Below are 27,849 nucleotides of genomic sequence, written 5' to 3'. Positions count from 1 at the left end.
ATTTTGTTGTTGTTTTCTGAGGCGGTTAAGGGAACTGATTGTTTATAACGTAAGTGATAACAGGAAATCTGTGAGTGACAGCATCCAAACATCCCGGTTTTAAAAACAATCTATCACCCAGAAGACGATAGGTTCCCTTCTGACTCTGGATAAAGTTTTCTTCCTCATGTCGTCTCAGGATGTTTTTCCTTGCCACTGTTGCCTCTGGCTTGCTCATTAGGCGTAAATCTAAATCTGTATCTACTGTATATCTGAATATCTATAAAGCTGCTTCATGACAATGTCCATTGTTAAAATGCTATATAAATAAAATGGAATTGACCTGAAAGTACAGATATTCCATTAAATGTAACCGTAAACCAATAGAAAGTACGAAATATCGTTCTTTAAAGAATAATAATAATAATAATAATAATAATAATAATAATAATAATAAAAGTAATCACTGATACACTGCTTTGGTATAAAAGGGATAAACGATTCAGAGAGGTCAAAGTAACTCAAGCTGCATCACTGATTATTCTCTGGAAACTCTTTTTTCCTTTATTGTGATATTGACTGACTTACAACATACAATTTCCTCTCATGACACAACTTATAGCATGAGAGTAAATTATTCATTCAAAAAATAATTTAAGTGAATCACCATAATTTGTCCTTAATGTCCTCATGACATCACATACTAGTTTTATACAACATTTTGTATATTTGCTGATTCTATGCTAATAATCCTGTTGTTTATTTAGTAAAATGCAGCCACTGCCAGCATACAAACCCTGTAAAAATTAGATTCTTACTTGAGATACGGCATATTTTCTTAGTTTCAATGTTAAAAATCATCAACTCCAGTATTGATTATTATGGTTCAATATTCTCCTTAGAAGTCTGAGGCAGCAGACCTTCAGCTTCACCCATGTGTAATATATAAGAGGGGTTGGCATTTATTGTCCGAACTTCTTAAATTTAGAAAATGGTTGTGTGTATGAAGTGTGTATGCGTGAGATCCACTTCTCTTCACAGTGCCATACAGGCAAACTGGACTGAAACCATGGCAACACGAACCGTAGCAACCAAAAAAAATGAGATTATCCAAGAGATACAAAACAAAACATTTATTCAGCAACACAATTCCTTCTTCCTCTACCCTTGCCCTGAAAATCCATCTCAACAAATAATGTAACAATCTCACTCTATTTCTGAGGAATGAAAAAAAAAAATTAATCACAAATTCAAATTGATGGTTGAAATTGACAGACAATGTGGACAGTTTTATCAAAGAAACATCCAGTAAGTTAGAGAGCTTTAAGAAAAAAAATAAAAAATAAAAAACTCGCAAAATATATTGAACTATAAATGTTATGCTGGTATGAAGGCTTCCAGTTTACTTTATTTAAAAAATAAAAAAAATAATAAAATTAAAAAAGTATTGACCTGATGAATTTCTGAAGCTCAGACATACAAGAGCAACTCAAAGGCTTGGAAGCAGAGGCATGTAAGTGACATTTCAGACAGCTGTATACGCTAAATCAAAGCTCTTAATGGTATCTGAATCTTTAGATTGATTTAGTGAATGTTCTAATCCGAAAAAAAAGATGATTTTCCACCAAGTCACTTCCACCATTCTGGTTCCAAGCAATTACAATATAAACTCAAATATAAATCTTGAATCAAAATCAGAGCATCTTTAACAAACATATGGCATAAGGCTGCGTTACACAGCGTTATGTATAATGACTAATAAAAATTTTGACACTTCAATACACTGCTGGAATGATCTTAATTTTTGGAATTTCTTCAAATAAAAAGAAACGAAACAATGCAGACATTTTTGGCAAATATATACTTCACAAGCTTACTGAGATGCTAATAAATGAATTATTCAACAATCACCGGAAAGCTGTAGAAAAATGATGATTACGCTGTAGAGCATTTTTTATTTTTTTTTGGATGTTAATGTAACAACATCCAAAATCATTTTTAGATATAAAATGTATTATAGTCTAAGGGCAAATTTGTCTTCATAAACGTGATTACAAATTCCATTGGAATCCTACTAGAAATTAAGCTCGAAAGATCCACTTTAGGTCTTCAGATTTGTAACATTTAGAGCAGAACAAAACAATTGAACGTGTTATTTGCTTGAAGTAATGCACATTTTGCATATTTTCACATTTTCAACCATTCGAATTCTTGGAATGTACAAATTATTAAAATGAATTAAATTGTATTTGTTGACTTTTTTTTTTTTTTTTTTTTTTTAAATCGGCGACTTATTGGAGATCAGTATTGGAGTACAAGAGACTTGATCTTGTTCAAACAAAACATCCCTTATGACCAAAAGTTGCATGAAATCCAAAAAAATTAAAGCACTGCAAATCAGCAATGAAGAATTAAAGGTGTATAAAGCCACTGTATTACTGTAACAGATATTAACAGACATGAGGAGATTATGTTATTATGATTATGTTATGTTATGAATATGGCATTATGTTGAACGTTGCTGGTACGAAACTGCAAGTAATAACAGCAATTTCTGTTTGGCATTTAAAAACAAAGATCTACTTAGATATTCAAAATATTATGTAGGGGAAACAAACACAACTACTAATATGTAAAATACAGCAACTGAAAACATGTCAAATATCATATATATCAATTTGGATGTTTGAAGAATAAAAGAAAAGAAACCAACAATGGATTTTTTTTTATCCAGGGGCTCAAACAGAACATATTTTTTATTATATACATGAAATGAGTTTCTAAATTTATCTTGTATATACTATTAACTGCCAAGTAACTTTATTGGATTTTGTCTATAGTGTTTTATTCAGTATCTGATGTGACTGTATTTAAAAAAAAAAAAAAAAAAAAAAAAAAAAAAAAAAAAAAAACAACTATACATATTTAATGTCTATGTAACAAACTAATGTGCAATTCACAAGCATTGAAGTGTAATGTACGACATTAACAAAGTGTTCAGCTTAAATTAAGACTGGCAGAAAAAATATAAAAATACCTGACTTATAAAATGCTTTGAAATAAACACACATTTTAGCTTTGCTGTTTAAAAAAAAAAAAAAAAAAAGGATTAAGAGCACAATACAGCTTACGTTTTTCTACTCGGGATATGCTGCAGAGTCTTCAATGTACATTTGTGCTTACTTTAAATGGTCCAAATTCACTCTTCAGAAAATTAACTAAGATATTTCAGTCTAATGCTGGGCTAATGCTGACATGTTGTACTCAATTTACACAGTTATTTATCAGTAACACTTTATATTAAGGTTCCTGTAACTGACATTTAATGTATCAGTTAACATCAACAATGAACTTTAGCATTAATACACCATAAATCACAAAGTATCTAAGTAGCTACTTGTATTAATTGATGTTTCAAATATTCAGCCTGCATTAATCAGCAATAAATAAACAGTCAATGTATTCAGATGTATTTTATTAACATTTAAACAAATGCCAATTAACACATCTGTAAACTTGCCTTGTTACTTTGTTAACATTGCTAATGGTTTGTTAATGCTAATTTTTTTTTATGTTAACGTGTAACTAAACGTTAGTTAAGGGAACCTTTATATAAAGTGCTATCTACTCATCTGTCATTTCTGCACAAGCATAAATCAATGGGTTCAAATCACTGTTCGCAAAAAATGATATAAAAAAAAAAAAAAAGCAAAGTGAGAAACATGTGCAACTTCAGAGCTTTAAAAAAAAAAAAAAAAAAAAAAAGCAACTTAGCATGAAAAAAAATGCCACATTTTAAGCTACCACTTCAAAATGACCTAAAGTTTAGTCATGACTGAACTCATATTAACATTGGTCTTTTTGTTTAGTCATTGACCTAAGTGATCAGTCACTCTTTCTTTCTGTCCGTCAGGATGGTGAAAGGTCAAGGTCTGTTCCTGGTGCTGTCCGAGTAAATGAGGACCTTCGGAAAGGCCGGAATTATCCTCGGGTCTGGTACAGAGAAGAACGTAATGATGAGTGTGTTTCAGTTTGAAACTTAAATAAATTAGGTGCACTTCTTAATAAATATCCTGCTCTCTCTTTCTACCCTGATCCTTCAAGCAGAGGGTCAAAGGTCAAAAGGTCAAGCCAGTAGACACCGTCTAGCTTTCGTCATTCTGTACAGTCGAGCGTCAGTCGATTCGGTTCCCGCAGATCGTGAAACGATCGATCTCCAGCAGGTCTTTCTTAGGAGCTCTGTGGATGAGCTCTGTTCCGTCCTGCGTAATGATCTTCTCCTCTGATTCGTCTGGCGTCGTGAGGAACTGATCCGATCTGCTGCTCGGGAGATCAGGCATGGGGCTCTCCATTTGGTGGACAGGTTGAGTTATAATTGACGGAGATATGCCCTCTTCCACTGGCTCGCCTAAGGGTAAGAAACTTACTATGAGAACTACATCGCTTACAGGGTTAACGGATATTAGTTCGAACGTTAATACAGAAATTCAGCGCACTCTTTGCCTAGTTAAATCTCAGACATCTAAACCCCAAGATACTTTACCATTAGCTATAATTTATCTAATCAAATGAACTAATCAAAAACCACAGCAAATAAAATTTAAAACTTAAAATTCTCATTCAAAATTCCTTACACATGTGCCTGACTTTAATAGTTTAACATTAAAATTAACTTTAAGTAACCTATTAAGACTATAATAATCTATTTGTTTTTAATAGCACGATTATTCAAATTGAATTAGATTCATATGTTTTAAAAAACTGAACATGTACCATGTGAATGGATATAATGACTTATGTAAGATCTTATATACTCATTTATTTACATTATATTACATCACATACATAAATTGGTGAGTATGCTTGTACATTGTATGTGTGTGTGTGTGTGTGTGTGTGTGTGTGTGTATTACTCGTTGGCTCTCGTGTGCGTTTCGCATGATGAGCTCTACTGGACGCTCGGCTGGGAGCGGCGGAGGGGGGAGACTGGAACAGCTTCTCCTCCATGTTCGCTTCTTTCACGTACACACACGACTTTCCCAGCAACACGATGCTATTCAGCACCTTTAGCGTGATCATACTGCACGCACACACACACATACACACACACGACAATATTAAGACACAAATATCTGGTGAATACAGCAATATAATACACACTGAATTAGACAAACACACACAAACACACAAAGAAAACTTACCCGAGATAAAAAAGTATCACACACACGAGGGAGAGGGCGCCCTGAATTTTCACTGAGCTCGTTACCACCCGGATGAGCTTATGAAGAAAAAAACACTGCATGTTTATAGCAAGGCCATATTGTGTTATAACTGTGTTATTAGCAGAAAAAGTCAGAGATTCTGTATATGTTTATTATGATCAATGCTTGTGAAACTGCTGCTGAATCAAATGAGTGAAATAAATATCATAAGACATTTTTATTACATCATAAACAATAAGATTTAGACAACATTGGGAATAATGTTACCAGTAGAGCTAGAGGAAGAGGGATGAAGCCCATTCTCCTTGATACACTGTCGCTATAGTCAGTATATGCCTAGAAAACATTAAAAAAAAAATAATAATAATAAAGTCAGTTTAACACCAAATAAAAGTACAGTGTGTCATTAACAAAGAAAACACTTTCACAGTACTAAAAAGCATACAAGCAGAGCACAGTGTAATGGAAAACCGTCCCAAAATCTCTCGTCCTGTATCACGTCATCACTGACTTACATTTTTCTGTCTACTGCTGACCAGATCAAAGGCCAGGCTTGCTCTGTATTCACCATACACCTGCAAACACACGTAAAACATTTTCACTTTTGTTCATTAAACTCATACGACACACAACCTGTAAATACCGAGTACACACATTTAAACACGCACAAACACTGTCCTGTTTGCGGGATCTGAGTTGACATAATTTTGTAAAGCATAGATCTAAAGATCCTAACAGTTGACACTGACATGGTACCCAATCACTACCACACACGTGAGCTCAATACTAACTCTTAGCAAAGACAAATTCACTTTAGCATTCTTTAACACCTGACGTATTTCAGAATAATTTTAGATGAGGGTATCACTTCAGACGCGGCAGACTGGCGTTGATTTTAACCAGCGGCGCAGTGGCACGTGCAGTACTTCTGTGGTTGCTACTAATATTATATACTACAGATATTATGTGAAAATGTAGAATAGTAAAGCCATTTCAATATTGTTTTTTTTTTGCAATTTTATTATTCCGTTTCAGAGACATTTCTCCAAGCGTGAATATACATTAAGTGTTAAATGTTCACACTGGGATGAACACTGATACAGTAATTATTATAATTTTTGGCATTGTTGTGAGATTGTAGGAATCAAAATCCAGTTTGTGATAGTTTTGTGTCAGTTTAACAGTTGAACAGAATCCGAATTTAGCAGGAAGCTTTATTAGAGGAGTTGACTGAGGGAATCTGTGTTTGTTTGAGGGCACGTGGACTGAATTTGTGTTTTCAAGGGGTTAATGTTAAGGCGCATTACATAACCATGCTTTATTTAGATCAGAACACACACATCCACACTCTTTATGCCTATACGATCCCTATACTGATCTGCAATGGTTTAAGTTTTATCTCTCTGACTGTGAAGGGAGGGATGAAGAGAGAGATAAAGAATTTAAAAAAACATACACAAAAGAGAGCAAAAGACTGAAGAGGAGAAGCAGTAATGTGTGTGTGTGTGTGTGTGTGTGTGTGTGTGTGTATGGTGTGACACTAATCTTCTGACTAAACTAAGCCACTCTAAGACAGAGCAGATCTCTGGCTCTAATCCCTGCCAGTAACCGCAGCTCACTCCCTCTTGCTCTCCTTGTGTATCTCTCTCCTTCCCTCCTTCCTTTGCTTCATTTTGTAATGTAAAGTAGAAGGGAGAGATTTGTGTCAAAGATGATTTGGGGTTAATGGAACTATCGGCTCATCTGTGTCTGAGAGCTGTGTCGCTTTCCAAACCTCCCTCCCTCCTGGGAGACCCGTCTCACTTTTTTTTTTTTTTTTTTTTTTTTTTGAGGTTCCTCTTCATTGCAGTGTTGCTGCCCTTTTCACATGTACTAAGAAAGAAGCACTGTTGATGTTGGCTCAGGTTAGTTAGTAATTAGGTCAAGTGATAATGTTCCTTATCGTTTTAGGTGTTTCTTTGAGTTATTATTAATGTACACTTTGCTTACAGATACTTTATGTGGCAGTGAAATGTCCAAGACAGATAAGTAAAGAGAGTGGGATTGAACCAAGTCCTACAATTTGTGCTTTTACTACTTCTATTGCCATTATGTCACAGAATGCCATACAGAACATCTGGCTTACTTCACTTCACCCCAACTGAGTAAATCACTGACCCTAACTCATTTGAGTGAAATATCAACTTCATTCAAATACCAAATAGCAATATCACTTTATATCACAGCACTGTTATATTCTCAAATCTGACTGATTCTTCCCCTATTTCTGCAGGTAGCACTACGCACAGGAAAGCAGACACACACACACCCAACCAGGATACGAACTGTCCTGGGAAGATGTCACAGTTTCACGGTTAGTCACGCTGTATGATCAGACGCCTGATGCCACTCCTAGCATGTTCCTAACTTTTTTTAAACACAAGGGCCGTCAAACACACAGAGGAATATGGCACTATAACTATACGAAACGACTATCTATTTTTGGCTACTGCCAAAAAAAAAAAAAAAAAAATAGTAGTTTTTTTGGGCTCAGTGTGACACCTTTCCTTGCAGCCACTTTCAGTTTCATTTACCAACATGGTAAATACTTACAATGTATAAGATTTTACAGAAAACAGGAACAATTTGAATCTTTTGGTTATAGTTATATACTCACGGATATTCAAAAAAGACCTTTGTACCATTTTATAACTTTTTCCTTTAATTGTCAGTCATTCCTCAAATCCACACCATGCAGGGAACTAGTCTGTGACTGCACCATTCACTGCATATGTGAATACAACACTGAATGTAAGACTGAATTTGTGCAGTGAATAGATTTCTCAGTTACTTTGTTAATGTAGAAGCGACAGGCTTTATTTAAGCCTCACAGCCGAAAGTGCTCACTTTTTTGATCTTTGTCTTGCTGTCTGTGCTGCCTGCATACGTCCGAGACTCTTGAATATAATCCTTCTTCTACTACACGCTAAACCATTGAACTTTTACCATTTGAACACACAAAATTGATTACCAGCACACAGTCAATGCTGCATGTGGTACTACATCAGACTGTACCTGTAAAATATTTGTCTTCTTCTGCAATTCTACACGCAGTGAGCTGAGCTCTTATAGGACTGATGAAAACTGAGCACCATACTCCAAGATCCTTTTCTAAACTTCATACTCATATCACCACAGGTTACACTCACATCTGCTGGGATGTCATTAAACTTGGTGATGAAGGCGTGTTTCACCACATCCACAGCCATCTCCGAGGCGATGACCATACACACGTCAGGAAGCAGCACCCACAGATGATCTACAATCACAGATCATAATTACTATCTGCAATCAGTAAACATATTACATCATATTACATCTACGGTTGTACACACGGAGTTAAAATAGTAATTAGCACAAGGATAAACCAGTAAAGAAAAATTACGGTAATTAGTTATAGCATTCAATTATGAATCAGGAATTAAATTATATTATAAATTATGGTTAATTAGTTATAGCATGAGTACCTGGGTTCCAAGAGAACTGCTCCATATTTCTAAGACATACAATTAATAAGAGCACATAGTTTGTGAATCTTTCTTTGATATCTGAAATAACACAAACACAAAGAAAGGCAAGTTTTAGACAGTCCATTACTCATCTACAATTCATGATTGTTAGCTGACCCTTTAGATGTTAAATCAAAATTAAAAAAATTCCAAATAATTTCGTGTCAAGCTTCAGTAAGCTTCATTAAATAGAAAACTGCTTCATTAATAATAATAAAAAAATAATTCATAGTCTATATCAGCAGATGTAGCGCTAGGTGTAAGGTAGCCCATATTTCTACTTTTTAACACTAATTCAGCCACAGTTATAGCTACAGAAGTTACCTAAGTAACTACCAGAAACCACATGTTAATAGCTCTGGCATCAGTGTTATCTTCAGTCAAGATTTCTCCTCATAGAGCTATAGTCTAGCTAGCTTACTTCAGCTAACAAAAACAAGAAAAAAAGATTTAGCTTAAATTTAACATTTACTTCAAAAGGGTGAAGCAATAAAATAAACCTTAGCATAACTTATTGTTTCCCTATATATTTTTGTTAAGATCAACATGACTGCATGATCAGAGGTTTAGACGTGTGTGTAGTTTGACAGATGAGAACAATGTCCCAGGTATATGTAAACTATCAGAGATCTCCCCTACTGGGCTCTCACTATTGCAAACTCAAATCTTCCTCAGAACTCAAATAATCATTCTTCATTAGAACGTTTCTTTAGCCATTTGCAGTGATAAAAATCTGTAATCCTATGGGAAGCTGCTGTAAGGCAAGCGGAAGCGGTTACTTCTTTAAAATAGAGCTGCTGTCAGCATTTTATGGTCACAGTGGAGCTTCCAATGTTGAAAAAAATCCAAAGCGATCTCGAATTCGCAATTTGGGGAGCGAGTGAGAAAAACAAAAGAAGAAAAACTGCAGATGAAAAATCTTTGTAAGCAAATATAAGCTTCTGAATCGAAAATATATCATTGCCTACATTTTTCATATCAGCACATAAAGTGTTCTGGCCAGTAGAGTGTGAAAGCACCCTTATTTGTCAGTTAGCACTTTTAGTCCATTATGACTAGCTGCATTGATGGTGTAGCGTTACGTACCACTGTTGGACATCTGAAAGAGGTTATTCTTCTCAAACTTCTTAAACACGCTCCCTTTGATCTCAACAAACTGCAGTGACAAAGAACGAGACAGACGAAAATGTCTGACAGTGAACAAAACACTTTCTTTGAATAAAAATTCTCTGCAGTAAAGAATCCATGGTTTGTTGCTTAACAGCCTGAAAATGTTTTTCTTGTTAGAATATTTTATATTGCCAAACCAACAAAGAGTAAAACGAGAAAAAAAAAATAAATCACATAAAATCATTGTGATTGTCGGAAGGTGTGTACTCACATTGTTGGACATCATAATGGTGAGCAGAGATTTGTTGTGGGAGTTGAATGCCACGTTTAGGGTGGTGGCCTGGACCATGATCAGAATGGCATGAAGAACTGAAGCTCAAGTTAAGGAATGCATAGACATATACACATAGCATATCTTTCCACTTCCCATATATTTAGGCTAAGATATAATGCTTAGCAAGCTACACATGACCGCGAACTTAAAGCACTGGGGTGTGTCTATACAATAAAGTAAATCTTACCACAAATACCAACACAAGAGCCTGAAACTGCCTCTTTACAAGCATTGACGGTGACATACCTGACTTTAAAGTACACAAGTAAGGAAAAGTCTAGTGTGTGTCTTGGATAGTCCACGAATACTAGAATACTAAAATGTCCAGAAAACTAAATTCTAAACAGTTTAATAGCACTCAGTTGGTGGGGATCTAAGCTTTTGTTTAAACCAATAGGTGTTACGCAGGTGCCTCGGCTATTTAAATTCCCGCCCAACAACACAAAAAGCCAGGTCAACTGACTCGGGCATGTTTAGTAGCAAGAGCTTTAACAGCTTTGTGTGCATATGACTGCACTTTTAATGAGCACTGTCACGGTTAAGCTTGAATTATTTGCTATTGAAAGGAAGATACTGCATATAAATTGTAAGATGGAGAAACTGCTTGCATCATTTTGGTGCCGACTTTAGATTCTAACCATTTGAAATAAATCTAAAATGGTGAACCAGGTTTTCTTAGCCATGAACACTGAATCACAGAAAGAGGTACATATATACATATAAAAAAATGGCACAAGCCTAATGGGTGCAGTGTATAAAAGATACAGACATAAAGGACAGCCATTAGGAAGTGGGGTATTACACCTATATGAGCTCTCTTTCTCTCTTTGGGCTCTGTGGCTGTCCAGTAGAGAGCGTCCAGAATGTCCTGCCCAAAGGACGAAAACAATCGGTCTGCCACCTGAAAGAAAGACAGACAGAGAGAAAAAGTGAGTAATTACTCAGAAGGAAAAATTTAAAATATTGATGGAACATACTGATTCTCTGTCAAAGCAATTTGATTCAAGAATGGCATTGTATCTGCATTGTATCAGCGCTCGAGCGACTGTGAGCAACAATATTTTCCCTTATTAACTGTGATCAATTATCATAGATGCTGTACCACATGATATTACACGCACACACACACACCTGAAGCATGGTGAGTCTAAAGAAGCCAAAGGGAAGAAACGATGTTGGAATGGAACTGAATTGTTGTAATGTTTATTATTCATGTACTGAATATTACATTTTTAAATTATTAAGTAAACGATGACTAAATGTATGAAATGGCACTTCTTGTGCCATTTTTAAGGCCATTTGGCATTTAAATGGACTGAACAACTGCAGGGGCTTTTAATAAAAAACTAAATATGATATTAAAGGCTATAATAAATGAAATGAATAGAATAAAATGAAGGGGGCAATCACTACTTTTAAAAAAAATACATTTTTGTCTGATTGCATGTGCATTTTAAAAGATAACCTCACCTAAAATCACAAAATTCTGGTCAAACATTACTGCAATAAATTTATCAAGACTGAGGATAAATAGTGACTTTCTGAGTTAATGCACAGTTTAACATTAAAAGTTGGAAGGTCCAAAACGGCACGCTTATTCACTATACAGTGGACTACTTTTGAAATCTTGACATTTCCTAGCCATGTTCAAAAGCACAGATGAAAATATCTAATGTACAACAGGGCAGTGCCCAAATAATGTATCCTTACATAATACTCATTAAGCACTTTTTTTTTTTTAAGGTTTGTAACAGGGAGGACAATAATTCAGATACAGGCTGAAATTTTCAGAACAAACACTGGCTGGTTAACACTTTGGCTGCTTAGACATAATAAGTTTTACGAGATAATTTATGTTCAATGGCCATCTAAAGTATTTTGCATACATATTTCCTGTTAAGTGACATTATTATGATTTTATAGGGGAATCATTGAACGTGTAATGTGCCGTATTCAGGATCTTATTTAGCTCCCACCAGCTGGGAAACAAATGTACTCCTTAGACGCTCAAGTTCAAACACTGGAATTACAAGCGTCCTCACAAAACATAGCAGACCTGCTCAAATATTGGCTGACAAGGAGGAGGTGTTTAAAACGAGGTTTTATAGTGTGCTGGCCAAACAGTAATTATGGAAGTGTGCCTGTGTTTATTTGTATGCACATTATTAGCAGATCCCCCAGTAAACTGCCACGACCAGTGCAAAAGTTTTCAAAAACAGCTGAATTATTTCTTCTTTTAGTAAATACAGTCCCTAGTGTTCTCCTTTCCCAACTTAATAATCAACTGATGATTTATCGGGTGTGTTATTGTAAGGGAATCATACATCCTCGTAAAAAAATGGGTTCCCAGGACTGCAGTGTAGAAGCGCTGTTGAAGATGACGATACAGTGATACGGGCTGATCTGAGAGCAGTGCGTGTTACCTCCAGCATGTTGTAGATGATGTAGAGCTTGATGACTGACTGCCCCCTGATCAGGTGGTACATCATGGAGTAGTCCACATAGTGCATCATGGAGTAACACAGAACCAGGATGAAGCCTTTCAGCACATCACACACCTGAGCGGGCTGAAGGAGACGAGAGCCACTACACACACGTGCGCGCACACACACACAAACACACAAACACCCATTTGCTTTAGGTGATATTAAACTTCTGTATATTACAACTGTAACATTTTTCCATACATCTTCACACCTACCTGAAGCAATAAAACATGCATTAAAGAATTCGTTTTTGCACTTTCTTACACACAGTCTGTTAGTTATACAAGGTGGTTATGGCAGAACAACAGACTAAACGGGACATGCATCGTGCAGCACACTTTAAAAAGTATTGCCGCCTAGGGTTATGCAGTAATACAATATGGTAGATAGACATTGATAAATCACATCAGCAAATATTTCTATATTATATGCACATTTATAATATCTAATAAAGCCCATTTTTAGACAATTTCAGCCCTTTTAAGATTGTTACGTTACACTGCATGAGATGATCATAATAAAACCTTGGCTGAATATATCTATAAAAGACTGTGTGATAACATGTTTTTGTCCACGTCAGATTACACAGTGAAAATCTTCTAAATATTGACCTTGGAATAAAGAACACTACTAAGTTCTGCTTAGGTCACCTAAATAGAAACATTCTTCAAAGCGAGCTTGAGATAATAAGAATATTATTTACTCATTTACTGTATACTGTGCCATGAGCTTTTACCACCCTCCTATTGCTGGCTTTTAGCTGAGAGTCGTAAAGGTTGTCACACTCAGATTTTAATAATAAGGCTCTAAGACTGCCAGAACTATTATAAAATCATTGCATAAATTGTAACCCATTTGTATGATCTCACTCTTCTAAAAACATGGCAGAACACTGCCACCTGCTGGCTGAGTATGAGAATTTAAAATGAGTATTTTGCATTCAGAAGGATGTGGGGCAGATTCTGAGAATTTTTAAAACGTGAAGCTCTAAGTGAGAACAAAACACACGAGCACCAAATCAGACAGCTAAAACAGCTGCAGTGCGCGTGCCTGCATGCGTGTGTGAGCGTGTGTGCTGAGTGAGCACGGAAAGCTGCTGCATTCATACCAGCACTACTGGGTGTTACTGCGTACCTTCTTTTTCTGCAGTAGGGGCATATACTTGCCCTGCAGGCAGAGAGATAAATAATGAGCAGCTTCTACAAATTTAACAGTTTACATGGCTTCTGTGCACGAGTGTGTACAGTTGCTATGGACTCTGCCTATCTATTACAATGTAGCCTAAAGTAATATTTTGGAGAGATCATGCGATTAGAAGGTGCGTGAGGAGAATAGAAGACAATTAGAAAAATCTGTCAGAGAAAAAAAAAAAAGTACACGGTCGCCCTGAAAGAACTGAAACGACAAGGTCAGTTCTTTTGTTTTTGCTATACACTGAAGACATTTGGGTTCGGTGACTGATCAGAATTTCAGCTTTCATTTCCTGATATTTACATCTAGATGTGTTAAACAACTTAGAACATGGCACTTTTAGTGGCAGACCACCCAATTTTTAGGTGAGTTGAAGTCTCTTGATTGACTTGATTGACTGAGGTTGTTGGTGATATCACTGACTGTTGTTTTTGGGTTTTTCTTCACAGCTCTCACAAAGCTTCTTTGCTTTTCTCCCATAGACAGCTCTCTGGGCTTCATGTTGGTTTATCTTTTTTAACAACAACTACAGTCTACACAGGCAAAACCCAGGGATCAAACCAAGAGTTTGAAAAACAGGTGCCCTCTTCCAAGTTGTTAGATGTAAATATCAAGAAATGAAAGTTGAAATTCTGATCTATCATCTCAGATTCATCTTTTGATCTCAAACCCAAATGTCTTCAGTGTATAGAAATAGAAATGGCCTTTCTATTACAATACTTTCAGAGGGGACTGCATATAATAACCTGTTTTAACAAAATATATAATACGCATTCATCTAACACTATTAACTGTTGGCATCTACTAACCACTGCAGTCACCATAATTATTGGCACCCTTGGTTTAAAAAAAAAAAATGGGTAAAAGGTTATGCCAAAATTTCCTTGTGGTTAATTAGCTTAATCTCATACTGAAAATATGAGAGAAATGTAACTTTTAATTGAAGTAAACATATGCAAAGAAAATAGACATTTTTAACAAAACTATTACTGGCAACTCAGAAATTCTTATGAACAAAATGTAACTGTTTATATATATATATATATATATATATATATATATATATATATATATGTGTCTGCTGTGTCTGTCTGTGTGTGTGTGTGTGTGTGTGAGAGAGAGGTGACAGAGGCCAAATTCCCTTATTCATGGACACTTGGCATGATGGATTTCATCAGGAGGTGAAGTACCAGGAGATTTCAAATGAAAATCTGTTTGCCTCTGCCAAGAAGCTATATCTAGGTCGTGTGAGGCAAGCTGAACGGGAGAGTCCACAAGAGAGGACCTTGGAAATTGGAGGATCTGGAGAGATTCTGTACCGAGGATCTCAAATTCCTTGATCTGCATTCTACAATCTCACTGAAACTTAGTGCTGTTATACAGGCAAAAGGAGGTCCATAAACACATTGTTTTGTTGATTTTCATTTTTGTATTTTCTTGGAATAAAGGCTAGATTTTACTCATATTTTCAGTGTGAGATTAAAATTATCAACCACAAACTGGAGGAAACTAGTGCCTGCCATTTTGTAAACCTGCGTGCCCAAAAGAATTATCACCAGTTCAGATTTAATTGTTCTGTGTGAACCTTATTCCTAATGTTTATAACTAATAGTTTATTAGTAACTATTATACAATGATTGTGTCTTGTTTGACACACATTCAATTTCTTATATAAATATTTTAGTACAGTTGATGGCAGTGGACTCTTGAGAGTAGACTTTTGTGAGCATCTGGGCTGTTGGTGTAAGCAAAAAAGAAAAAGCCACATACAAACAGTGCAAAAGTGAATTATGAGAATTAATTTTTAAACCTCTGAACAGAAGTGATCAAAAGTGAACAAATCCGTTTCATTCGAATGGAAAAGGCCATTCGAACCAGCAGCATGCTCAGTTTCCAGGCATTCTCTACACTGACTTCTTGTCTAATGGATCTAAATTCACAATACAGGTTTTCTATATTTCAACAAAATATTTATAAGAAAATAGTTTGGCAACTTAAAGTACACAAAAATGGTTTATTTAATCATGCCAAATCATATTACTATTGTAATTTGTTAAATATTACATATTATAAATGTATTATATAAATATTTGGAGCAATCACTAAACAGACTGTGGGACACTACAAGGCATTACTAATTTGTAGAAAATTATTTTATGTGCGTGCAATTATCCTCTATTGAATTGTTGTGGCATTGCTATGATTCAACCGTGCCATAAAAAATATTTGAAAATATGTTCAATCACATAAAGTCACCTCCAGATTAATAATCTAAAGCCTCAAATATAACACCACATAAATGTAGTACTGGGAGAATTTACTTCATAAAATGTAATTTCAGATAAATTAAGGCTCTTTAAGCACTCACACATTCTGATTTTGTTAAACTGACAATAGCAATAATAATAACATCATTTCAAATTGAAATGCTTACACAATCTTGTTCTCAGCTGAATTTTTACTGTCAATCAGACATTCCAGTAGGTGGAATTTTGATTAGGATTGGATAAAGCAAAACAGTTAATAGTACTGGAATTAAACTTTTGCCATTACTGTATGAGCTGAATACTAAATGTTGTATATTTACAAGGATCAAAATCATCTTTCTTGTCTCTTATCACGACACTTAAGGTAATGCACGAGATCAAACATCTGCAAATATACAGAATGGAGTTAAAAAGACCCCAAAGACATCAAAATTAAAATGGTGATTTACCCAATGTTTGAGGAAAAAAAAAACGTTAAGACGTTTAGGAATCATTTGATCACCCTCGGGTGAGTGTGTGTGTTTGTGTGTTACCTGAGTCCGCAGCATGGCAGCGTTAGCAGCCTGATGAGTGCCAGCAGCACTCTGAGGGGTAACAGTGTGAACACGTAGAGAAATGCATCCAAACACAGGAAGAAGCCAAAGATCATCAGCTACAGGAATAACGAGAGGAAGACAGAATGAGTGATGTGAGTGATATTTGGTATAATCATCTGATGCCACCTCCAACACGAACAACTAGCTCGTTACTAAAACAAAGTACATTTTATTTAGACTCCAAAAATTGTGATGTGTGATGATGTTTGACATATCCAAGCTGGCAAGTGTACAAATGTTTCACCAAATTCGACCCGACCCCACAGTGCTGGCTGTGAATTATCATTTCAGGATTGTTAGGGTGACTCACAGCAGCTTAGAAACAACATATTTGTTTTTTTGTTTGTTTTTTTAAAAAAACAAGATCATTGTGTGTTCATTTGGAATGGTACCTCCCTGTGGTGAGCCATGTTATGTTATAGCATGTGGTGTGCAGTGTTTTATTACTGTAGTATTAGTGCGCTTCCTTACCTTCTCCAGTTCTTTGGGGATGCGCAGGCAGGTATAGACTCTCTCTCTCCTTTCGGTGTATTTGGCCTCATTGTGTTCCAGAAAATATCCTCTCGTCAATTCAGCTCTGACAAACCGCAGCAGAGACAGGTCTGCACTCACACACACACACACACACACCATTCTACTCATTATTTTGGACTATTATTAGAACTCCACTATGTTGTCTACTGAGGGATATTGCACAGAGGATAAAAAGAATACTAGCAAACACTGTGACTAAGGATGTCCCAAACCAGATACTGGCTTCACATGCTGATTCCATATTGCACAGGATTTGATGTTTTCTGACTCGTCCCCCTGTCATATTTTACACAGAACGCAATAACTGATCAGGACAAAAACACCATATGCATAAATTAAGGATGTAACTGAATATGAATGTGTTATTCAGATTGAACAGATAAAGTCTTCTAAACAGATACAAATCGGTGGAGCACTATTTGCCAGGGCATCTGGTTGAGACTAGAGATCACCAATGTGGGTACTAGATCTGGTAAATACGTGTTATTAAAGAAATATATCCTTTCAAAAATATATCCTTTCAAAAATAATGATTGCTCTATTATAGGAACTTGCGTAAAAACCACATACATGAAAGCTTTCAGTCAGGATTTAGACCTCATTACAGTACTTAGACAGCACTGGTTAAAGAAGTAAATGACCTACTTGCCTTTTTGTTTTTATTGATACTATACATCACACTATTCTTCTAAATAGATTAGAAAATATGGTTAAGGGAACAGCTCTTCACTGGCTCAGGTCTTATTTGTCCAACCGTTATCAGTTCACAGATGTTAATGGTTAATCTCTATGTATACAAATGTTTGGTGTTCCACAAGGTTCTATTCAAGGACCACTGATTTTTCCCCCTATACATGCTAACTCTGTTTACAGATATTCCTAAACACTGTCTTACCTTTAACTACCATGCTGATGATGTGCTGACTAATGTCCTCCTACTTCATTCAGAAAAGACGGAAGTACTATATCTAGGGCAGCCAGAAGTAAGCTTCCTGATTATGTAGTAAATTTTGATGACCTTTGAAATGGATCATGCATAGCAGTCAAAGACCTTGATGCTAGTCTCTCCTTCAAAGCTCATGTAGATAACACTACTAGGGTAGCCTTTTTCCTTCTCAGAAACATTGCTAAAATGAAAATCTCATTCCAGGAATCAGAATAACTAGTTCATAGGGGTGTAAGGATACACTGCGGTCATTACTCGAATACATTCACGATACTGGCTTCATGATTCGCTTCGATTCCAAGAATATTTTAAACAAAATTTGCATGAAGAAGAATTATGACTGAAAAGACTCTTTTTGATTTCTGAATCATAAACAATGCAAAACACTGTGCGTTTTTTTTCTGTATAAAACTAAATAAATCAAAAATTGCTAAAATGAAAATCTTGTTTGATTGAAAATCTTATTTGATTGAATAAACAAAGTCTGTGACCTGGGGGAAATGATTGATTAAAGCATAATGAACTATGTAGCAGCACCTGAGGCATCAATTTAACTGGAAATAGAGCTCCAAAGTCAGCTAAAATGCTTGTGCGCTACGGCCTCTTTCTTGGGCACTGTAGATCGCACAGGTGACAGGTTGGTGTCATTTGAAAGCTAATGAGGAGCTCTTTTTAACAGTTGTAATGTGTTTATGTAACCATATAACCTATAATATGTGTCGGTCATTGAGCTGGAGCTATCTATATATTTTAACTCTATGGGTTGCACAGATTGGGACGTCTGGTGTTCAAACAATGCAACTGCGTTAAATGCATAATTACACGATATGAATTACACACTTCTATGATGCACACTGTCACAATTTGCTATTAAACCGCTACTAGTTCATGGTTTTCTTACCTCTAGGTTGGACTCTTGTAATGCCTTGCTATCTGGATTTTGTAGACAGAAACTTTGATGATACCACCCCTATTTTTTCCACATTACACTGGCTCCCAGTAAACTTTCGCCTTGATTATGAAATACTACTAATCATCTAGAAAGCATTGATACCTGACTTTGAGACTTTTATAATCCACCACATCTGTTTCAATCAAAAAGTGCAGGTTCTTAGCTATCCAGAATACCTTGGCTATGACCTTGGCTAAGTACCTAGTCACCTAGGTTCAACAAGCAGAAAAAAAAAAAGCAAAAAAAAAAAAAGCTCCATATTGATGTTAGCAAAACAAAAGTTTTCATGTGATGTTTAAACATAACGGTGGTGCTTTTGTTACCTCTAAATTAAGAGCTTTATCAGCTAGTAAAGGCTCAAGTGTTCCACCAGATCTGTGTTTTTTCTTGACTTGGGTAAAAAGTGGTAACGCAGCTTATGGTGGAAGTGCAAGTAACGTATTGCAAGGCATTCTGGGAAATGAAGTTTTATTCACCTTTGCAAGACGGCTCAACAACAAGAGCTTTACAAGTCCATCATGCTAAGACTTCTTTAAATTTGATGTTTGTTTATTGTAGGAACACGTGCACTGTTACAGCAAGGTAAACATTTCCACCACTCCACAGAGATCTGAACAGCAGGCAAAACTGCACAGGCAGGTTTTAAAGAAAGCCAGAGCTATGTTGCTTTTCTAATCATTTAAACCCCCATAAAAGCAGATATATGCATTTTTCATAAAGTAACAGCCTGCTGTTCGGTTCCTGTGAGTCTTCATGGCATCTTGCTAAGTAACTTCCTAGCTAGCTTTGCTAGCTTGGTACCTGGCTGCAGGTTTGCACTGTAGCTAATATACACACACAAACACAAATAAATACAGCAGAAATAACAAGGTAGCTGGGAGCCTTTTCTAAATATCAATTGTTCTGATGCTATTAAATATTCGCTGAGATATAAGAGCACGAGAGCAACATTTAACCTTGCGTGCTCTTTGCAGAAACACACAAATAACAGTGATAAACACACTCAGCTGTTAGCCACCTAAGCTAGCGTTTGACAGTTCGGCTCTTACCAGAAACACTGCGCTTGTCCCGGTTGTTGGCTTTTTTCTCATAAAACCCCAAAGTCTCCGTCAGCTCTGAAGCCCCACTGTTTATCTCTGTCTTAGCCGTAGCCCGGAAACCCACTTTCTCCCTCTCCTTATCTTCATTTTCCGTCTCTTTTTCATCTCCAAGCCCCGCCGACACCGAGTCCGCCATCTTGGCTCACTCGCACCGAGAGCGGACGTGACGTCTGACGTCATCACGCACGAGCGGTTATTGCTTGTTGTTGACACCAAAATGTTGTTTCTGTAAGCTATGAAGCTGTTTTTAGCTGCTTGAGTAATTTTTTAAAATTTTTAAAAATGTATTTTCCCTATGTGGACAAAAGTGTACATTCCCGTAATAATAATAATAATAATAATAATAATAATAAACAACTAAATGAATACATGGTGGATTGTGGTTGTTAAAATACATTAAAGAATTGGGAGAGTTGCAGTGTTTCAGGGGCCCATTCTTTGTAGGGGAGAGTGGGGTCACTTGTAACAATGCAAACAATGGGCAATTTTCACACACTTTCAGGTATTTGCTGACGGAAGTAGCCTTTGCAGGCAGGGGCGTAGCTAAGGGGTGGCACCCTAGAATGAAGCATGGCCAGTTTGAATAATAACGGAACGCTCACTACGTCTCTGGGAAATTTCAAAGTTCATTTCATCATTGTACACGCAAGTTTAGTTAGCTAACCCAGAAGTAGATGATTCCATGGCCCACTGACCACACCAAACAAAACAGTCAAAACCAGTCAAACCTTTTGACATTAACAATAATCATTATTTGGAGGCATACCACTGGATGCCTTTATTTTGTTATTAGCTACTTAGTTATTATTATTAGCTACTCTTGATTTTAGCTAATGATAGTGTACAGCAGCAATAGCTTAATGTTATGTTGTCACAAATCATGGACATAGTTGGATGCAAATGCAGTTTTATTACCATCCACAGAGCAAACAAACCAAAATTGAAGTAAAAAAAAAAAACAACAACAAAATTTATAGCATTTTCAGGGGCCAAGCACCCGGACTCAGGGAGCCGCACATTCACAGATGCGCTACAGTTGTTGCCTAAGCGATCACAGGAAAGCAGAGCCATAACTTTAGGCAAAGGGATTCAATGTATTTTCACTCATATCTTTTGACCACGGACAGTGGTGGAATTCTCTGACTGTAGGAGGAAAGGTCTAGATGAACAAATGGGAAGCAGGGTGGCATTGCTGCTGCAGCTGCCACTACTGCTGTGACCTGTGGTTGTGATTGCTACTGCTCTGACCTGAAATATTTTTTCCAAAGGTAATAAAAATGGCACTTAGATAGAAGCATTTTCAGCCTCAGGACATGGTCCAGAAGATGCCTACCAAGATTTGTGTCATTGCACAAGGTTGTTGCTGAGATACAGCCTCACTTCCTGTTTGATGGCTTCGCTGTCAGATTTGTTGGCACATTACAGGCAAAATGTTTGGAATATCAACATTCTTTTGAAGATGATGTATGCCAAATTTTTGTGTTGATTGTACATACTTTGTAGGAGGAGTAGCAAAAAAAAACAGTTTTTGACAAAATCCAAGATGGTAGACAGGAAGTACACTTGAATTTCAGATGTTGGTGTGCGTTTACTTCAGCATACTCCAGGGAATTATTACAGGAGAACGGTTTGAATATCAAAATTCCTTTTTTAGATTGGTCTCAATATGATGTGAGCAAATTTGGTGAAGATTGGACAAATTTTGGAGGAGGTGTAGCATAAATGGCTGCTAGATGTAAGCATTTTAAGCAAGTAAATGTAACTTTTGACCAGTAGGTGGTGCTGGCACGAAATTTGTTGCATAGCTTCAATCCTGATGCCTACCAATTCAGTTTTTCCGTCAGTGCGCAAAGTCATTGCTGAGATACACTTCACTTCCTGTTTGGTGGCTTTGCTGTCAGATTCGTTGGCCCATTACAGACAAACAGTTTGGAGTATTCAAAATTCTTTTGATAACTTTTGTGAGGCTTAATCTGAAGATGACACGTGCCAAATATGGTGATGATTGGACAAAACTTCTAGGAAGAGTAGTGAAAAAACAGTTATTGACAAAATCCAAGATAGTGGAAAATCTAATTAGGCGGAAACGTTATAGGGTGTCTTCAACTCATCTTTACCCAGGGAATCCAGGGATGCCTGGCTTTTAAATTTTGGACACACTGTTCAAACGTTATGACCATAAACATGCTTCCAAATTAGGACCAAATTTGATCCAGTGGTGGTGCTAGAGCATTGGCTGCATTTGGTCCAAATTTGGTGAGAATGTTCCTTAGACCCTCCCCAATCAGTGTGCCATATTTTACAACTTTTTAGGGTGCCGTAGACACCCTAGCCAGAAGAAGAAGAAGAAAAAGAAGAAGAAGAAGAAGAGATAGAATAACAATAGAGTGCCTACACACCTTTGGTGCTTGGCCCCCTAAATATCCAGCAGTATATCTGCAACAGAGCAATGTAGGAAAGACAGGAATCAAAAGTATCAGACAAGCATAGACTGTAATCCAGAAGGGTAAACAAACAAACAACAGGCTTAGAATTGTAATCAGAAAAAATTTGAATGTTCTGATGAAACTAGAATAATTATGAGCAATGTTCTCATGAATGTCCAGGCTATTTAAAGTAGAAGCGGTGATGTTCAGCTATTTGCAGTATAGAATTCCACAGACTGTGACCATGAATATGAGTCATGTGACTGATCATGTGGTGGTGTTTGTAGTAGTGTATTGTGGGAAATAGAGTCCAAAGCAGACGTGGTTAGCAGTTGTAGAGGATTCTGGCAAACGGAGTTTGGGTTGAGAGTTGAAGATGACATGACATCCAGTATGTTGGCTATGAATTTTATATGCTTGCTAGACATCAGACAAATGTTTTTTAGTTGTGTGCCTGTTATGTTCAATGAGGATCATACACAGGCCATACACAGACAAAGGAAGTCATATTATGTCATTTTCTATAGATGCAGATTAGTGTTTTGTCACACCCTAGACTGCCACCCCAATAGAGTCATTGGGTCTATCCTGGCCACTCCATTGTAAAAGGTCTGGCTACGTCCCTGTTCACAGGGTAACGTTGTTTCCTCTACAGTAACAACAATGGCTGAGTCAAATGCCATTTATAAGAAGTGTTATAGAAAAACTGAGCACTGCAGCTAATTTAACAGACTCACAAGATAACCGAAATAATTTTAATAATCAAGTTCGTGTGGCTCTTTGTTCCTCCTCATCGACCAGTAGCATAAAACTCTGGCTACCACCTTGCTAGTGACAAACAAACAAACACACTCATTAATCTCACTACAAGTGTTAACTCAGCTCGTAAGGTACAAGAAATACAGCTAACAAATGTTAGCAAAAGGATGTTACCAATGATAAAAGTTTTACTAACTTTTTCACCTACACACAATTTTATCATTTTGTAAAGGAACATGAACTGAAATAAACTACATATCATACACATCATCAATGCTAATGTCAGTTAACGTTACCTTACACTTATAACTGTGAATCAATTGCCACATGCAGTAATTGACAACATTTGTTTAGCTTGGAATCCTTCATTGCTGAAGTGTTCTCCAGCAGTTCCAGACACACCTGCAAAGTTTAGTCTTGGCACCGTTGACAAAGATGGTGATCATAATGGTGATCATAATCTGGTGGTTCTGCTGTAAGGCTTACCAGAAATCATTTTACCCAGTTTGTGAAAAGGGCCCTGTGGTCTTTGTACCTTTCAGCATTGAATACTGTTTCCAACCTTTGGAGCATTATTGCTTTTGTCCACTAGAGAGCATGCCAACGCCAGCAAGCCAGCCAGCAAGCAATCTATAGAAATCCTCCATCCATCCACCCATCCACACGGGAACTCCATTTCATGCCTAACTTTACATCTGTCTGTGGTGAGAGGAATGACAATAAAGTCTATCTATCTATCTATCTATCTATCTATCTATAACTGACAGATTAAGATCTGACAAAATTGATACCTGATATATATACTTGCGCAACAGAACACATAATAGTCAGTAGTCAGTTAAATAAAATGCACCACATCATCTTTGTACCTTGTTTGAGAACTACACATCTACCTGCCAACTTCTTAAACTTCAGGTTACGTGACATGCTCATAAGGTGACATCTCGCTGCTTTCGTGTCTTCACTTCACTGAGGTGAAATACTCTTCCACCTCCACTCAGAACATCTTGCGTCTCCATTCCTTCCACAACGTACCAAAGAGCTTTCTTTTCATACAGTATCTAGAGTAAGGCTTCTTTGTGTACTTCCACTTTGGCATTTATTTTCATGCACTTAGTTAGGTTTTGAATTCTCCAGCACTTGTATAAGACAGCATAAGATTCTTCAAGAGCTTTCAGTCATTTAACCTTCATCTGGTTGGACGTTCCCTCTGAAAAAGAGTTTGCCAGATGACATGTGTATGTAAAGGAACAGGAACAGCAGTTATTGCAAAAGTTAGCATACCCTAACTTAAAGTAAGAATAATAAAATAATAGTAATCATAAAAGAAATGTATTTTAACCCACAAGCGTTAGGTTTCACAGATGTTACTTCATTTCCACAAGTAACATCCATAGACAGAGTATTTTAAGATATGAATAGTGAAAAAAGCTTGTATTATATGCATTATATAATTATGTTTTACATTAATATAGTATATATATAATTGGGATAGAGACAGAGAGAAACAAGTCGAAATCGTGGATGCCTCTGCCACCAAGAAGTCTAGTCCCACTTGTTACTAATTCGTAATGCCCCTAAAAACACCCCTAAAATATACTTTCTAATAGCTAACAGGATGGAATAAGTCTAGAATAAGTCCAGAGTTACTTTCTGGGCAAATTAATGACCTGGCAGACATGGCTCAACTGAAATCAATGATTCAGGATGTGAGACTGTAAAACTCAAAAGCTCATGACCTTCAGCAAAGCCCTCCTTATAGTCCAATGACTGGTGATCCTGCCCTTGTCTCATTTGAGGAGTGTGAGGATGCTATGTCTAAAGCCAGAGCCAGGAGTTTCTTTCAGTCTGATAATGACCCAGAAATGACCATGAACAGCCGTGGTCTTGCCAATGTCCAAAAATGGGCCTTGATTTGCCCCTGCTAGCTGAAAACGCACTTCATCCAGATGTGCTCTGCCCAGGCATTGGTGACATTTTTCTAAGAACTTATTGCATTATGTGCAGCACACACCGGCAAAACTGTATATTAGCCATTTTACAGATGTTTTTCTTCTTTTTGAAGAAAACCTATTTCAGACATTTGATCTTGTTGTGACCTTGATCCTGTTTGGATCAATTCCAGAGTCTAATCAGACAACTGGAAAACATAATGCCTCCAACATCTAGGCATTATGAGAGAGAGAGAGAGAGAATTTGACAAACATCCTGACAAAGGTCAACTGAAAATATTCTTAGGCAGCTGGCAACTCTGACCTCCTATTACAGCTCTAAGAGGTCTAATACTGCTGTGTGATTCAGGCAGAATTAATGAATCATATCCTGTTCATGTTGATTTAAATCATCATGGTAGAGTTTATAGTTCTATTTCAATCCTCCTAATTGCCGGGGGGAGTGATAATCATCTGGATACCTTTGTGTGTGTGTGTGTGTGTGTGTGTGTGTGCACAGATTCCAACCTTCCAACAAAGTCATGAAGTTTCGTATGATGCCAAGATATTTGCAAAAAATACCTCTGTTGTATAGTCACCTTTCCCTTTATTCTTCTTGTCTCATAGACACATCAGACCACATGCACACCATATGGAGATATCCATGTAGCAGCTAGTGACTATGGTTGGAGTTACAGGTAACCGGTCCTCCAAAGCTAGCGATAGCCTCGTCTCATCTCTTGTTTGATGAGGAGTGTATTTTTTTCTACATAACAAGCACTTTGCTAGTGATATGCTACAGGAATCTGTGATGCCAGCTAGCTTCAAGGTAGGTGATCCTCGTTAGTGCTGCTAGCCTTATTAGCATCACTTACTGCACTGTTTGCTAGTTATCTCTATGAACTTGCTCCATCTTGTTCAGTAGCTGCACTTACCTCCATTTTCCCCATTTGGTTGGGTTCAACCTTGGATCATAGAATTTCTAGTGGTAAGCCCATGGTAGGCCCAACTGACTAGTGGCTACGTTCCTGGTTTGTCGTTGCCATACCATGCACTGTTCACAGTTTAGTTGCAAAGGACCTGCAATGACTAATTAGCATAATAAGTCCAGAATCTGATGAGCGTAACAAGTCTAGAATAAGTCCAGAGTTACTTTCTTGGTAAATTAATGACCTGGCAGACATGGCTCAACTGAAATCAATGATTCAGGGGGTGAGACTGTTCAACTCAGAGGCTCATGACCTTCAACAAAGACCTTCTTATAGCCGAATGACTGGTGATCCTGCCCTTGAGGAGTGTGAGTTTGCCATGTCTACAGCCAGAGCCAGGAGTTTCTTCCAGTCTGATAATGACCCAGAAATGACCATGAACAGCCATGGTCTTGTCAATGTCCAAAAATGGGCCTGGGTTTGCCCCTGCTAGCTGAAAATGCACTTCATCCAGATGTGCTCTGCCCAGGCATTGATGTGCAGGATGCACTGGCAAAACTGTATATTAGCCATTTTACAGATGTCACTGGAATCTACAGAAGTTCCTCCCTCTGTGCGCCAAGTGTGGTTAGCACAATCGATTTTGCTGGATATGTTTCAATCAATCCAGAGAAATCTGCCCTGGTTTCCTGACTTTGATGTAGATTTGAAGGGTACTACCACTAGGGTACAGCTCATGACTCTGAGAAAGCTGGTAAAAATATTGGAGTGAGATCTGGCACCCTCAGATAGGTCACCTGTGCCTGGGGCTTTGGTCTTATATGCCTTTGTGTGGATGCTGTTTAATGAATGATACAGTATGTACCCCATAGACTGGACTCAGAAGAATCTGACTTTTCTCCAGGGACTGCTGGATAGTGCCAAGTCCCCATATATGCTCTTGTTGTATGTGGGCTGCCATCTTAGCATTGCACAGCACTGTGGATGGCATCTGTCTAAGGTCTTATGAACTTACTACAAACCTTCCTAAAAGGGGCATGGCACCTCCATCCACCATGTTTCACTTAAGAGCCCGACATGGGAGCTCCCCTTTATGCTGGAGATCGTTAAGGCCCTTCTTTATGAATCTACGCAAGGTGCCGATATGAAATTGGTGTCTCTGAAAACTGCCATTTTGATAGTGATTACTTCAGCAACAACAGTAGGAGAACTACATACTCTGGTAAAAAGCTTGCCTTATATGCATCGGTGAGTTTGTGCCTGAACCTGTACCTGATCCACTTCTCTAAAACAATCGATTGACCTTTCAACATTCCATGATGGTGCGTCTAGAGTGTTTCTTGTTGATCTTCTGATCCTCAGATCAACTTGTTCATTTGTCACAGAGAAAAGACACCAGGACTCCATTGTCTGAGCAAAGACTGGCCCACTGGGTGGTAGATGCCATCATGGCCTATAGACAGGCTGGATACCGGCCCCTACTGTGACATGCCACAAGAAGCATCTCCACATGGGGATTACTTAGAGGGATGCTGCTCC

The 27,849-nt window shown here is 37.2% G+C and overlaps 1 protein-coding gene across 2 annotated transcripts; it reads right to left on the bottom strand.

Moving 5' to 3' along the window:
• Nucleotides 1-1,097: 1,097 nt before the first annotated feature.
• On the bottom strand, nucleotides 1,098-20,441 carry tapt1b (transmembrane anterior posterior transformation 1b). 2 transcript variants are annotated; one of them, XM_053231078.1, is made up of 15 exons: nucleotides 20,215-20,441; nucleotides 17,205-17,335; nucleotides 16,671-16,789; nucleotides 13,814-13,846; nucleotides 12,617-12,779; nucleotides 10,959-11,094; nucleotides 10,131-10,228; nucleotides 9,836-9,905; nucleotides 8,708-8,788; nucleotides 8,390-8,499; nucleotides 5,717-5,776; nucleotides 5,469-5,537; nucleotides 5,181-5,257; nucleotides 4,893-5,059; nucleotides 1,098-4,387 (listed from the first exon to the last, which is right to left on the bottom strand). In XM_053231078.1, exons 1-15 carry the CDS (start codon nucleotides 20,399-20,401, stop codon nucleotides 4,155-4,157), a joined length of 1,734 nt encoding a protein of 577 aa, XP_053087053.1. In that variant the 5' UTR covers nucleotides 20,402-20,441; the 3' UTR covers nucleotides 1,098-4,154. The 2 variants fall into 2 exon arrangements, with proteins under 2 accessions (XP_053087053.1, XP_026798681.1); XM_026942880.3 differs by lacking the exon at nucleotides 13,814-13,846.
• Between the last annotated feature and the right edge of the window lie 7,408 nt (nucleotides 20,442-27,849).

This window comes from Pangasianodon hypophthalmus, chromosome 28 (genome assembly GCF_027358585.1).
Source record: "Pangasianodon hypophthalmus isolate fPanHyp1 chromosome 28, fPanHyp1.pri, whole genome shotgun sequence".
NCBI lineage: Eukaryota > Metazoa > Chordata > Actinopteri > Siluriformes > Pangasiidae > Pangasianodon > Pangasianodon hypophthalmus.
Note: the sequence above shows the minus strand (reverse complement) of the source record. Positions and strands in the feature narration are given on the sequence as shown.

Coding starts and splice junctions, on each gene's coding strand:
- tapt1b (XM_053231078.1), bottom strand. CDS start 20,401: ATGGCGGACTCGGTGTCGGCGGGGCTTGGAGATGAAAAAGAGACGGAA. Junction 13,847..16,670: donor CTGCCATGCTGCGGACTCAG/GTAACACACAAA, acceptor CTCTGCCTGCAG/GGCAAGTATATGCCCCTACT. Junction 11,095..12,616: donor TCATCTACAACATGCTGGAG/GTAACACGCACT, acceptor TCTTTCTTTCAG/GTGGCAGACCGATTGTTTTC.